Here is a 12,931-nt window from a genome sequence, read left to right as displayed (position 1 = left end):
AAGCGAAGTCAGTCAGTCAAAGAAAGACAAATAGCATATGATCTCACTCATATGTGGAATTTAAGAAACAAAACAAATGGGGGCGCCTGGGTGGCTCAGTCATTAAGTGTCTGCCTTCGGCTCAGGTCATGATCCCAGGGTCCTGGGATGGAGCCCCACATCGGGCTCCCTGCTCCACGGGAAGCCTGCTTCTCCCTCTCTCGCTATGTCTCTCTGTGTCAAATAAATAAATAAAATCTTTAAAAAAAAAAACACACAAAAAACAAATGAACATGGAGGGAAAAAAAAAGAGAGGCAAACCAAGAAACAGACTCTTAACTATAGAGAACAAATGGAGGGTTACTAGAGGGGAGGTGGGCAGGGGGATGGGTGAAACAGGTGATGGGGATTAAGGAGTGCACTTGTGATGACCACCAAGTGTTGTAAGTGATGAATCACTAAATTCTACACCTGAAAGTAACATTGCACTGTATGTTAACTAGCTGGAATTTAAATAAAAACTTAAAGGAAAAAAATGAGACCCTTCCTACACAGTAAAGGAAACCATTTAAAAAATGAAAAGGCAACCTACTAAATGGGAGGAAATGACTGCAAATCATATAATTGAAAAGGAATTTCTAAAATATATGAAAAACTGGGGCACCTGGGTGGCTCAGTCAGTTAAGTCAGTTGACTTCTGATTTTGGCTCAGGTCATGATCTCAGTGTTGTGATATCAAGCCCTGCATTGGGCTCCACACCCAATGGGGAATCGGCTTGAGGATTCTCTCTCGCCCTCTCCCTCTGCCCCCCCCCCCCCACTATTGCTCTCTTTCTCTCTCTCTCAAAAAATAATAAAAATAAAATAAAGGAAAAGCTCACATAACTCAATAGCAAAAAACAATCTGACTTAAAAATAGGCAAAAGATCTGAATAGACATTTTTCCAAAGAGGACATAAAGGTAGCCAATAGACACATGAAAAGATGCTCAACATCTTTTGTGTATATAAATATATATATATGTGTATATATATATACACATACACAATTATATATAATTTATTGTATATAATTAGCCATGTATATATGTATATAATTTTTATAATTTCTATAATTGCATATATATGTATATAATTTAGCCATAAAAAAGAATAAAATCTTGTCATTTGCCACAACATGGATGAACCTTGAGGGCATTATGCTAAGTGACATAAGTCAGAGAAAAACAAATACCATATGATTTTTTTTTTTTTTAAAGATTTTATTTATTTATTTGAGACAGAGAGAATGAGAGAGAGAGAGAGCACATGAGAGGGGGGAGGGTCAGAGGGAGAAGCAGGCTCCCTGCCGAGCAGGGAGCCCGATGCGGGACTCGATCCAGGGACTCCAGGATCATGACCTGAGCCGAAGGCAGTCGCTTAACCAACTGAGCCACCCAGGCATCCTACCATATGATCTTTTATGTGGAATCTTAAAAAAAAAAAAAATCCAGAATGGATTCCTGTGCATTTTCAGCATATTCTGTGCCAGTTATGAAAATGAGCCCTCTAAAATGGGAGACAATAATGCTTATGAAATTCACATGAAGCATGAATCTTACTTATTAGTCTAACCTAATGAGACTAATCAGGTATCCTGTCAATCATCAATATTTACATCAATATTTACTCAATGTCTCCTCAAATGTCAGCAGTAACAGAGGAAAGTAATACTATAAGCTACCTATTTTGGACACTTAGGTATCCAACACATACTTTTCATTGATTGATTATTATACAAATCACAGGTTGATTAAAAAAAATCACCCATGAGTTCATCTGCAAACTGGGATTATGTGAAATGATGTTCTTTCACAGTTGGCGTGCTCCTCTTTTAATTGTTTTTCTCAGGCTTGTGCTGAAATGAGCTTACATTTCTTAGTATGCACCAGTTAATGCAACAGAGAACTGGCCAGGAAGTTGCTGAGGGAGAAGAGGAATTGAGTTTGGGATTAGCATTTGTCCAGCATTTGCCAGACAAAGTCATTGTGGGTTGGTGTGTGGGCTATTCGGGAAGTCCTTCTCATGGCACCGTTTCTTATATTGTCAACTTGACAACATCCCAGTGCAAAGGCAGCTGGTTTTCAGCCATGCAGAAACCCGTGTTGCTCACATTATCATGGCACTTTTGAGTCCAACGTTCAAATAAGGCTTTCATACATTCCTTTTTTCTTTTTCACCAGTTCTCCTAATAGGCAAGTGGAAGCTGTGAAGTCACACATACATACAAAATGAGAAACAGAGGCTTTCAAAGGCTGACCTGTCCACAGCCACATAGCTAAACATGATTAAGCTGACTCCTGAACCCAGTCCAAAGGCTAATACTTTACAACAGTGTGGGACACAGGATATAAGCACTGGGGCCCAAAGAAGGAAACTTATCATCCAGTTCTATTCTAATAATCCTTCTGTTCTTGATTGATTTGAGAATATCATCCAGTCGATCACCTAAGACAGTCAAGGGAGGGGCGCCTGGGTGGGTCAGTTGGTTAAGCGACTGCCTTCAGCTCAGGTTATGATCCCGGAGTCCCAGGATCGAGTCCCGCATTAGGCTCCCGGCTCAGCGGGGAGTCTGCTTCTCCCTCTGACCCTCTCCCTTCTCATGCTTTCTCTCTCTCTCAAATAAATAAATAAAATCTTAAAAAAAAAAAAAAAAAAGACAGTCAAGGGAGCCATAAGACACACTGACTGTAACAATATTTAGAACAAGGACTAGGAAACTTGGTTGACCAAAGGATAGGAGAGGAAAAAAAAATCCACCAATACCGCATTATGATAAAGACTGATATTTACTTGTAGGCCCTCTCCTTCTACTTCTATTAAAGTGCCAATTTATAATTGCCACGGTAGCATATTTTACCTAATAAGGAAAATACTGTCTTATGACTTGAAATATAAGCAGAGGCTAATAAATGATCTGGCCTATCATTCTTAAAGCAGACATATGCATGCATAATAAATGTAACATATATATATATATGGTTTTATTTCACACTCTAGGGAAAATGCCCTGATCTCTTTTTCACTTCTAACTTACTATGTGAACATGAACAAGTGATTAAACTACTCTAGGTCTGAAATGTTTCACTAATAAAACAAGGTGATTGTACTTCAAGTCTGAGGCAACACAGGAGAATGGAAAGAATTTTGGATACGGCCACAGTTGAGGCTAAATCCGGGACCTAGCATTTTGGTCAATGTCTGGCTGTGGGTCTATACTTCACCTCTTTCCTCATTCAGGTAAGTGGTCACCTTCTGCTAGGGTTTGGTAAAAATAAAAAATAATATGCTTAACATTTATTACCCAGCACCGTGCCTGGCCACAGGAGTGCTCAATAAAGAACAGCGGATGATAATCATTCATTCATTCATTCACTCATTCGTCACACAAACATTCACTGAACCTCGGCTCCATACCAGGCATTATTCTAGGTGTGAAGGATACAGGAGTTTACAAAACGGACAACACTCCCTGCCTCTCAGCTCGCACTGTGGCAGCAGGGAGACCCAAAACTGTACAGAGGAGCTAGGTGCCTAATGCTGCAGAAAGCTTCCAATTCCTTTCTCAGCCTCTCTATAGAATCCAGAACAGTTCATCCCCCTGAGCTTCATCCCAGGCTGGCCAGGTCCTCACCGACTTAAGGAGAAGGCACGCAATAGAAATTCAGCTCTGTTAGACCTCTCTCATCACCACAGTACAGCAAACACCACGGAGGGCAGAGCTACGCCTGGGCTTCACACATATCTCGCATCTTTGCCCCTTCCCCCTTTCCTTTGCCAGACCTGTTCCCTGAGCCTGCACCAGAGCCTTCCAGAAGCCTCCGTGAAGGCCAAGTTCGCTTAGAGGCACCACTCCGTACTCTCCACCAGAGGTCGCCCTCCCACACAAGCCCAAGCCAACAGAACGCGGCTCTGCCTTCTCGGCAGCAGTGACATTATTTTCTTTCTCTATTTTTATCTATTAAAAAGATTTCTTCACAGCCATAACTTAGATCTCCACACTAAAATGGAGCAACAGGAAGATATAATGGTGCATTTCATTTATGAATGACCTATAATAAATTACTCTGAAGTGTCCCGAGTGCCAGAAGACAGAACGCTTTGTCTGCCCATGGACTGCATTTCACATACTTTAATTTAGCTGACACATAAAACTCATTTGACATTTCGCAGGTATTTGTGTGGGGCGGGGGAGGGGGGGTGTGCCGCCGGGGACCACTGCGGGGCAGGGCGGGGAGTGGAGGCAGCGGGCAGAGCCAAGGATATCTGGTTCTTGTTGAGGGTTAAGGTATGGAGCCTGGGTAACCCTGGCAACATGAGGTCGTTCCCGAGCAGATTGTTGTCCAAGATGAGTTCCTCCAGGCTCCCGAACGCGCTCAGTCCTTCCAGTGACCTGCAATGACAAAGGCAACAGGAAAAATGATCCTGCACTAAATCAGGGAGGCCATTATGAGCCGAAATAAATATTTTAACCTTCCCTTTCAGGACTGGGAATAGTTTGGGCTTGGTGCCTGTCAGCGAAGTGAATGACAAGAATTAGTAGCAGGAGCTGGGGTGGGGGCGGCAGGGGAGAAGGGGCCGCTCGCACTCACCGCATCCTTCACGCATTGCCAACATGAAGGATGAGGGTCACTTAGTGAGTAGCCAGGATCCAAAACAAAGGGCTTCAGATACGGCCTGCAGGATAAATTTGTCAATGTCTTGTGCCTTCAGGCACCCAGCCTCGGCTGACCCTAACCTCCATTCCCAAGATAAATAACTCTGTCACAGTTCACCTTCATTCCCTGGACACAAATTTAAGTTGTCATCCATCATTCCTGCCCAGAAATATCATACCCCTCTTACAATAATAAATATAACTTCAAGTATCATTTCTTAGCGGTTCTCCTCTGCACAGTCCAGGAAAAGGCAAGGAAGGCTTCCTTTCTCTCCCTTTGCTGCCTTTGACTTTTTTTCCCCCCTCTGCTTTTTTTCTTTACTAATCACTTAATTTGCTTCTGCCCAGTGTCCCTGTGGCTGCCCCCAGAAGGCAAGGCATCTGCAGAAGCACATGATCACTCCAGTCGGAGAGCACTGTTTCTTTTTCTTTCATGATTTTTCTTTTTGTTTTTGTTTTTGTTGGAGGGGGGGCAGTGGTTTAAGGAAGGAGTTGGGGGAATTTCTGTTTCAATACTCCTGGCTTGAAGTTACGGTTTTAATTTATGGAAAGTGGATTTCTCACTTTATTTTTGAAAGAAGCGTGGAATGGCAGCAACGTAGATGTCAAGGCAGTAAATAATCAAGCATCTGAAAGAATTAAGCACCCGGCTCAGGGAAAAAAAAAAAAGTACCAGAAAGGGAAAAAATAGCCTTGTTTTTACACTTAGCTGAAAGTTAACTCTTAACGTTACGGGCTCAGGAGTGTTGAGGGGGGGCGAGGGTGACTGCGGTGAGGGGCAGTTGTGCGCATGTGCTCCCCGGGCCGCTCCTAGACGTTCATTAAGGAAAGCCGCCGGGTGGAGGGACTTCCACAGACGCGCATACTCGCAGCTCGTTCACCTGCCAGACCCTAGAGCCGTGCTGAGCTTGCACAGGCTGACAGCTGAGCTACGACGTCGACCCGAGGGCGGACTCGCACGGGATCTCCTGGCTATTCTATAAAATGTGACCAATCAGGGAGATGTTGTCTACACTATTCATTCATTTACTGATAGCATGTCCGTTACAGACCCGCCTGCTTGTGTGGGCAGCGCCCGCACAACTGATGTGAGTGTGAACTTTAGCACCAAGGCTCTCTCCGGACAGCTGCATCTCCCTTGTGGGACCTCTGCCCAGCCGACTCCAAAATAGGGAGTCAATGCCTGGGAGGTGTAATGTGCACTGTGAGTCACTGAACCCCCGGACTCCACCGGGCCCAGAGCTCCCTCAGCAGGTCCCATTCCTGCCTGATTCACCCCCAGGGCCCCCACCCCCACCCCAGGGCCCAGCACCCTGACCACCCCTAACTCCTAAGACCAGCACTACCTGCTCCACAGTAGGAAGGCGATACCGCTTAACATTTGAGGGTAAGGGTCAATGGGGTTATTGTGTTTCATTTCTTCCTCCTTTCTCTTCTTCCTCATGTTTCAGGGAGGCAAAACACAACTCACACACATGGAACTTGGGACTCTGGGACTTTACCTCAGCTCTACCATTTACTTGAAGTATGAATTTGGGCACCTCAATAACCCAGCTGAGCTCCCTCGTTCGTTCTGTGTGGCTTCCAGCTCACAGGATCTTAAAGAATACAAGCAAAAGACTAACATGTCACTAGCAAATGCTGGCTCCTTTCTTTTCCTTCCTCCTTTCATTCATTGATTTTTCTGGTAGCTGTGACCCTAGAGGGTGTATTGCGGTGGGGGGAGGTTATGTTCTGGATGCAGGGGGTGGACAGACGAGCAAATATGCCAAGGTGTGCAGCCAGTCTGGCTTCTGCAGGGAAACTTCGACCTCTCCTGAAGTCCCTTCTTCCATGGGGGTTAATGAGTGATGATCCAAAAGTGCTTTTCAGGACGAGGAGGCCCTGTTTACCACAAGGGGAGTTAAGGCCACCTCCCTTCAGGGCGCCTTATGGATGGCTAATAAGTCCTTTGTGCACAAACATCAGTTGGGCTCTGGTCAAAGGCAGCATCCAAATATACATTGTTCCCGAGTTATGTTATGCAAATATAATACTCTCATCATGAGAATCAGCAAATGGTTGGCAACTGGCAAGCAAAAGAAAGCTCCCTTCCAAGAGTGCTTTGGGGGAGGCAAAACACAAAATGACACAGCATGAAGAGGGACAAAGCGGAGAACACCAGAGGGAGTGCCCACAGAGCCGCCTTTCTCAGGGGCAGCCTCTGGGGCAGAGTTCCATTCTGAGTGAGACTTCACAGAAGAGCCGGGGAAGTTCAGGCTCAAATCCCCTGTCACCTGTCTGGTTGTAAGACTCTTTTTGCCATGTAATGTTATTAGCTGCTCAGTAAAAAGGGAATCGTGTTATGTGGGCGGTTGCTAATTAATAAATCCCTGTCTTCATGTCATCAGTGTAGTGTGCACTTGGTGATTTAATCAGCTAAATTCAGAGCTGAGGGACTGGGGACAGGAGACAGGGTAGTGAAGGGTAAAACTGGAGAGGACAGGATTTCTGGGGCTTGGCTGGCATGCAGAGGCCAATGAACACGCACCTGGGGGATGCTTTATTTTTTGCTTTTTAAAAATCTGAGTTCTGTTGTTATGGTTGTTGCTGTTATTGTGGAAGGAGTAGAGGAAAGAAATTATTTGCATCAATCTTTGCGTTCACAGCTCTATATACAAGATGCCTATACAAAGAGGTGTGTGCTGTTAAATAAAATGACAAGGCAAACAAGGCTTTAAGGATCCGCACAGATCTATGCTGTTTAATGGGGCAGCTAGAAGAAAGATGACGGGACTGCAATTTCTCTGCTATCACCTTCTGTGTGGACAGCAAAGCGCACCCCAGACCCAAGAGCTCGGGTGCAGGGGGTGACTGTCACTCGAGAGTTACTCCTCCCCAGCCTGGTTTGCAGTCTGCAGATAGATGTTTGAGGTCTGGGCTGGGCAGGCGAGGCAGACCTGTCCGCCGTGGTCAGGAGCTGGAGAGGGAGGACAAGCCTTCACCCATTAGCTTGGCACAGGGAGCTGGAGAGAGGTCTTCCCAGCCCAGTAAAGAGACGCCAAGGGCAGGGAGGCAGACCCAGGTGTGTGCGGTCCCTGGGTCTGCCCTGTGGCAGGTGGTTTGCTCGGGGAAATGTAATCAGCACCTCCGAAGCCCATCGCAGGCTGCCTGCCTCCTGCTTCCCCAGCAGGAAAGCTGCCCGTGATCTCACCCACAGGTACCATCTAGGTTACCTCACTCACAGGGCTCTCAGGCTGGGCTCCCCCAGGAGCTGCTGCGGCTGCTGGGAGAGTCCCAGTGCCTTTTCCAAAGTCATATCAAAATGACAAAACATCACAACGCATTCAGCTCTAGCGGATTCAAACAGAGAGAACTTTTAAGTTTCCACTGTAATTAACCCTATCCTCGTTAAGATAATTATGATCAAGCTTCCTGTCACAGTTAATATCCCAGCATCATTGCCCGTGGCTCACACTCTGCCCTCATTAGCTTATAAAAACAGCGGCACTAACCAGGCTGCCACAGCCCTTTCCAAGATAGGCCCGTGGTTGTGAGCTGCTAAGGAGGGGCCTCGGGCAGGGCAGCAGGCCCCACAAAGGGGTGGCTGCTTGAACCCCAAACTCTTCTGCTCCTGGGTGGGCTCACACTCAGCGGCCTTCATTCTATTCCCAAAAGTTAGCCACTTGTCAGAATGGGGAAGGAGAAGGGCCAGGACCAAAGCAGAGCCGGTAGCTTTGGGACAGATGAGCTACTAAACCATAGCAACCCCTTCCTGCCCTTTACCCAGCAAAAACCCAGCCAGAAAAATCACCAGAGGACACCTCCAGGACAACTCCCTCCATTCAAGAACTGCCAATCTTATTCCTGGGGTATAAGCTGTGGTAAAAATTAGATCCCTCTTTTCTCAGCTCTCAGCCTATTCCAAGGATGATGCTTCTGCCTAGCATGACACAGGCAAGGAATGCGGACACAGTTAACCACAGACCCTAAGAAGACATGTCTCTCTCTGTGGAACCATAGCTGGCCTCAAACCCAGAACCAAAGGTCAGGATGTTCTCAAACCAATTAAGAAAATAAGATGTGAACTAATATCTTTACCTACCCCCTCTACTATATCTATCCAGGTATCCATATCCATATTTTTATAACTGATAAAATGGGGAGGCTATGGAAATTCAAGAGGACCTACTCTGTCTGTCTGCCATTCACCACACTGGCTAGTCCTGTAGACCTGCCAGGAATGGCCAGAGCCTGCTCTGTAATGGTCTTTCAGGATGACTTCCATCTGCCCGGGGCCCTAACAAAAAGGGATCTCAAGGAACCTCCATAATACCTGGTAAGTTGTCAAATGCACAGTGAGGGCTCAATACCCCTTTGTCAACTGACCACTGCTCAGCCCGGAGCCTAGGAGCTGCTCAGAGAAAAGCTGACAGTAGGATCCCAAGGGCAGGACAAAGAGCAGGCCTCAGAGCAATCCCTAGGAACGTAGGAGGGCAATCCCTACGTTCCCATTCCTTCAGAGTCCAGAATGCCTCCCTCTATTCACCCTGAGGCCAGCATCTATGACCAGGCAGAAGTGACATCCAGTGAGTCTGCACCTAGACACCAGAACTGGTTATTAAACTATTTAATCACTTTTTTTAAAAATGAACATTTTATTTATTTATTTGACAGAGAGAGACACAGCGAGAGAGGGAACACAAGCAGTGGGAGTGGGAGAGGGAGAAGCAGGCTCCCCGCTGAGCAGGGAGCCCGATGTGGGGCTCGATCCCTGGACTCTGGGATCATGACCTGAGCTGAAGGCAGATACTCAACTGACTGAGCCACCCAGGCACCCCTATTTAAATACTTCTTTACCACTTGGAAATAATTGCAGCTCTGAGTATCCTGAGTGCTCCTCCTGTTACCCTGGCCCCTCCTTGGATTCCCCAGACCTTTCTGCAACCCAGCAACTGAGTGGTTAATGCTCCCCACAGCATGGAGCCTCTAAGGACCCTGCTCCAGCCAGGATCTTTCTGACTGATTAGTGTATCTGTTAAATAACTTAAATATCACCCTTGAGAGCAGAACACCAACTCTTGTACCTCTCTTATGAGCCCCGCCATGCCAAGTGCGGAGCCTGGCATACAGCGGGTCTTTGGCAAATGTGCGCAAACTGACTGACCAACAGAGGCCGTGACCAAAGCTACAAGGACAGGACAGGAAACACAGAGTTATATGCAGCAGGATGAAGGAAGAAAAAAGAATGGGACAACTGTGATATGACTGCTTATGTCCCAGAAAATGACCCAGTGGCAGCATTTTAGAAAATACCATTAATCCAACCACATGAGAGATATTCTTTCTTTCTGTCATAAAATTCTTTTTATAGCCCACGTAAATGGTTATATATATCTATAGTATATTACTAGAGAGAGCATATTATATATTATATAGTATATACTACAGTATATTACTAGACATAGTACTATATGTACAGTTGGATCTATATATTTTCTACATAATTTTCTGTCACTCAGGTCACTGAGCCAGGGATAGATGTCCAACTAATAATATAAATCAGCTAGTGTGTATGGTAAGTATATTAATAGGGGATGAACGTGTCTAAAACAGATGAATGCGGAAGAGGCTCATGGCTATGTAAGACAGTGTATAGTGACACCATACAACCGTATATCATATGGAATTTGTCAAAGTCACCCCAAAGCCCTACTAAGTTCCCTGTCGGGATGGAAGATTCCTGAGCTGCACAGAATACAATTCAACACTAGCACACAAGTCCAAGACCAGCCAAAAATCCAAGGTAGTTGACTAGGTGTTTGTTAACTCTAAGCAGGTTCAAGTCTGAGGCCGTCACGCACCATACCTAAATAATACTAAAAAAACTGTTACATACGATCCCTAAAGAATTATGGAGAACGCATAAGGTGCTAGAAGCCCAGAACTGGGTACCACATTTGCAGTTATTTGAAAAGTGAAATAAGATTCTTTACACTTTGGATTCATAAACTCATAGACTTATGATATTCCAGTCAGGAACTGGTATTTGTTTGCCTTAGGACAATGTAAATCATGTTTCTGGTCATGTTACCCTTTTTACTTTTACTACCAGGAAGCTCAGAGATAAATTGTGACTCAGATGTAAAAAGGAAACACCCCATAGTTTCTATATCTGCTTTCTAACATCACAGTTGAGGCTTATTTTTTTTTTTTTACAACATTTATATTTTATTTATCTATATGTTTTTTTGGTTTTTTAAATTTTTTTTATTAGTTCTAAATAAGCTAGTTCAAATCCTTTGTAAAATGAAACAGGAAATATAGACATACAAATTTAATATAGCACTGAGTATCAAACAGGCAGTTTCTGCACATTAAGAACAAGTTCTGTGAGACCAGCTATTAATGTGGACAGTTGACTAGGAATAAAGATATATATTGTATCCAGATTTCAAAAAGGCTTTGAAATGATTCCAATGATATCCTTGTGACACAAGAGCAAAAAGTGAGCTAGAAAATGACAACTTCAGGTAGAGTCATAACTGGTTCAAAAATATACCTGAAGAATACCAATTAATGACCCGGCTTGCTCCGGGGAAAGGTTCTGGGGACTTTGTTCCTCTTTTTTGCCAATGACTTGGTTGAGGACATGTTTCATCACATTTATGGAGTCCAAGACCCAAGAAAGCTATTCAAGAAGATACAGTAGGATCCAAAATGATCCTGTTGAAATCAACCCATTGTTTCAGCCCAACAAGATGAAACTTCCCATTATTTAATGTAGACCCGAATATAGATTTAAAGCCCAACTACCCCAAAATACCTATTTGAAGAAAAAATTAAAAGGCAGATGTAAATTGGGCAAAACCTTTGCAATCTCTCTAACAATCTAAGGTTTAACATCCTTAATATTTTTTTTTAAAGATTTTATTTATTTATTTGAGAGAGAGAGAATGAGAGAGAGCACATGAGAGGGGGGAGGGTCAGAGGGAGAAGCAGACTCCCTGCCGAGCAGGGAGCCCGATGCGGGACTCGATCCAGGGACTCCAGGATCATGACCTGAGCCAAAGGCAGTTGCTTAACCAACTGAGCCACCCAGGCGCCCTTAACATCCTTAATATTAAAAGAGCTTTTGAAAAGCATTAAGGGAAAGCTGAAAGTCCTAAGAGAAAAACAAAAGACATGGAAAGAAAATACACAAGGAATGTATATGGTCAATAATGGAAAGGTGGGGTAATATTTCATCTTCATTGGGAATCTAAAACATTCAAATTAAACAAGATATTTTCATTTAACGAGCAAATACATTGTTTCCTTAAATGTTAGCACAGTCTTGAAGTAACAGACCAACACAACACTAATGGAAGAGTGAAACTGTTATACCCTTTCTGGATGGCAATTTATATTAAAAGTCTTAGAAATGAAAAAAAAAAAGAAGTCTTAAAAATGATCACCTTTCATCCAGTAAGTCCAATAATTTATTCAATAAATATCAAAGAAGTGTTCATGGTTTAAGTATGTTCACTATAGCATTATTTATAGTAACAATGTAAACATGCTTATATGCCCAATGATAAATGATTACAGAAAGCTCAATATATCCGTATAATGAAATACCATGCCATAGTTAAAAATGATATTATAGACATATATCTACTGACCCAGTAAAATTATCATGCCATCTATTTAAGTACCTAAAGTTATAATACATATAACACATGCATATATAATCTCATGCATGAAAATTAAGTCATCTATGTCTCCCCTCCATTCCCTGCACAAATTTTAATTTGTACCATGTTTTCCATGGTGATGGTTAAGAGTCATTAAAGTAGTCTGATGTTTCTAGTTTATAAACTACTGTTAATATACAATCTTGTACATAGGGACTTTATGACAATTATATACATACACATGTACACCTCAATCCATACATGTATTTATATATCTACATACTGATACAGTGATCCCAGATATACACCACTAACTCCTGAGTAATGATTATTTATAGGGTGTTTTTCTTCTCTTTTAATGTTTTCACTAGTTACTAGATTTTCTGTGATAAGTATTTTATAATTAGAAAAAAAACTCCAAATGAATCATGGAACACTATATCTAAAACTAATGATGTAATGTATGGGGATTAACATAACAATAAAAAAAATTAAAAAAAAAAAAAGTTACACTGAAAAAAAAAAAAGAAAAAAAACTCCAGTAACTATTACTTTAAATAAAATAACTCCCCAAACACGAGATGGGGGAGCCTTCGATAAAA

At 43.3% G+C, this 12,931-nt stretch overlaps 1 protein-coding gene across 2 annotated transcripts in view; it reads right to left on the bottom strand.

The window, feature by feature from the left end:
• LRMDA (leucine rich melanocyte differentiation associated) overlaps positions 1 to 12,931 on the bottom strand; it is a 1,041,793-nt gene that overhangs the window by 458,494 nt on the left and 570,368 nt on the right. For both annotated transcript variants that reach the window (XM_032423988.1, XM_032423987.1), the window contains one exon: positions 4,284 to 4,410. In XM_032423988.1, the coding sequence (XP_032279879.1) occupies positions 4,284 to 4,410 (127 nt within the window). The remainder of the gene's footprint in view (positions 1 to 4,283; positions 4,411 to 12,931) is intronic.

Source organism: Phoca vitulina, unplaced genomic scaffold, assembly GCF_004348235.1.
Source record: "Phoca vitulina isolate PV1807 unplaced genomic scaffold, GSC_HSeal_1.0 scaffold29, whole genome shotgun sequence".
Lineage (NCBI taxonomy): Eukaryota > Metazoa > Chordata > Mammalia > Carnivora > Phocidae > Phoca > Phoca vitulina.
This window is presented reverse-complemented; position numbering and strand designations above follow the sequence as displayed.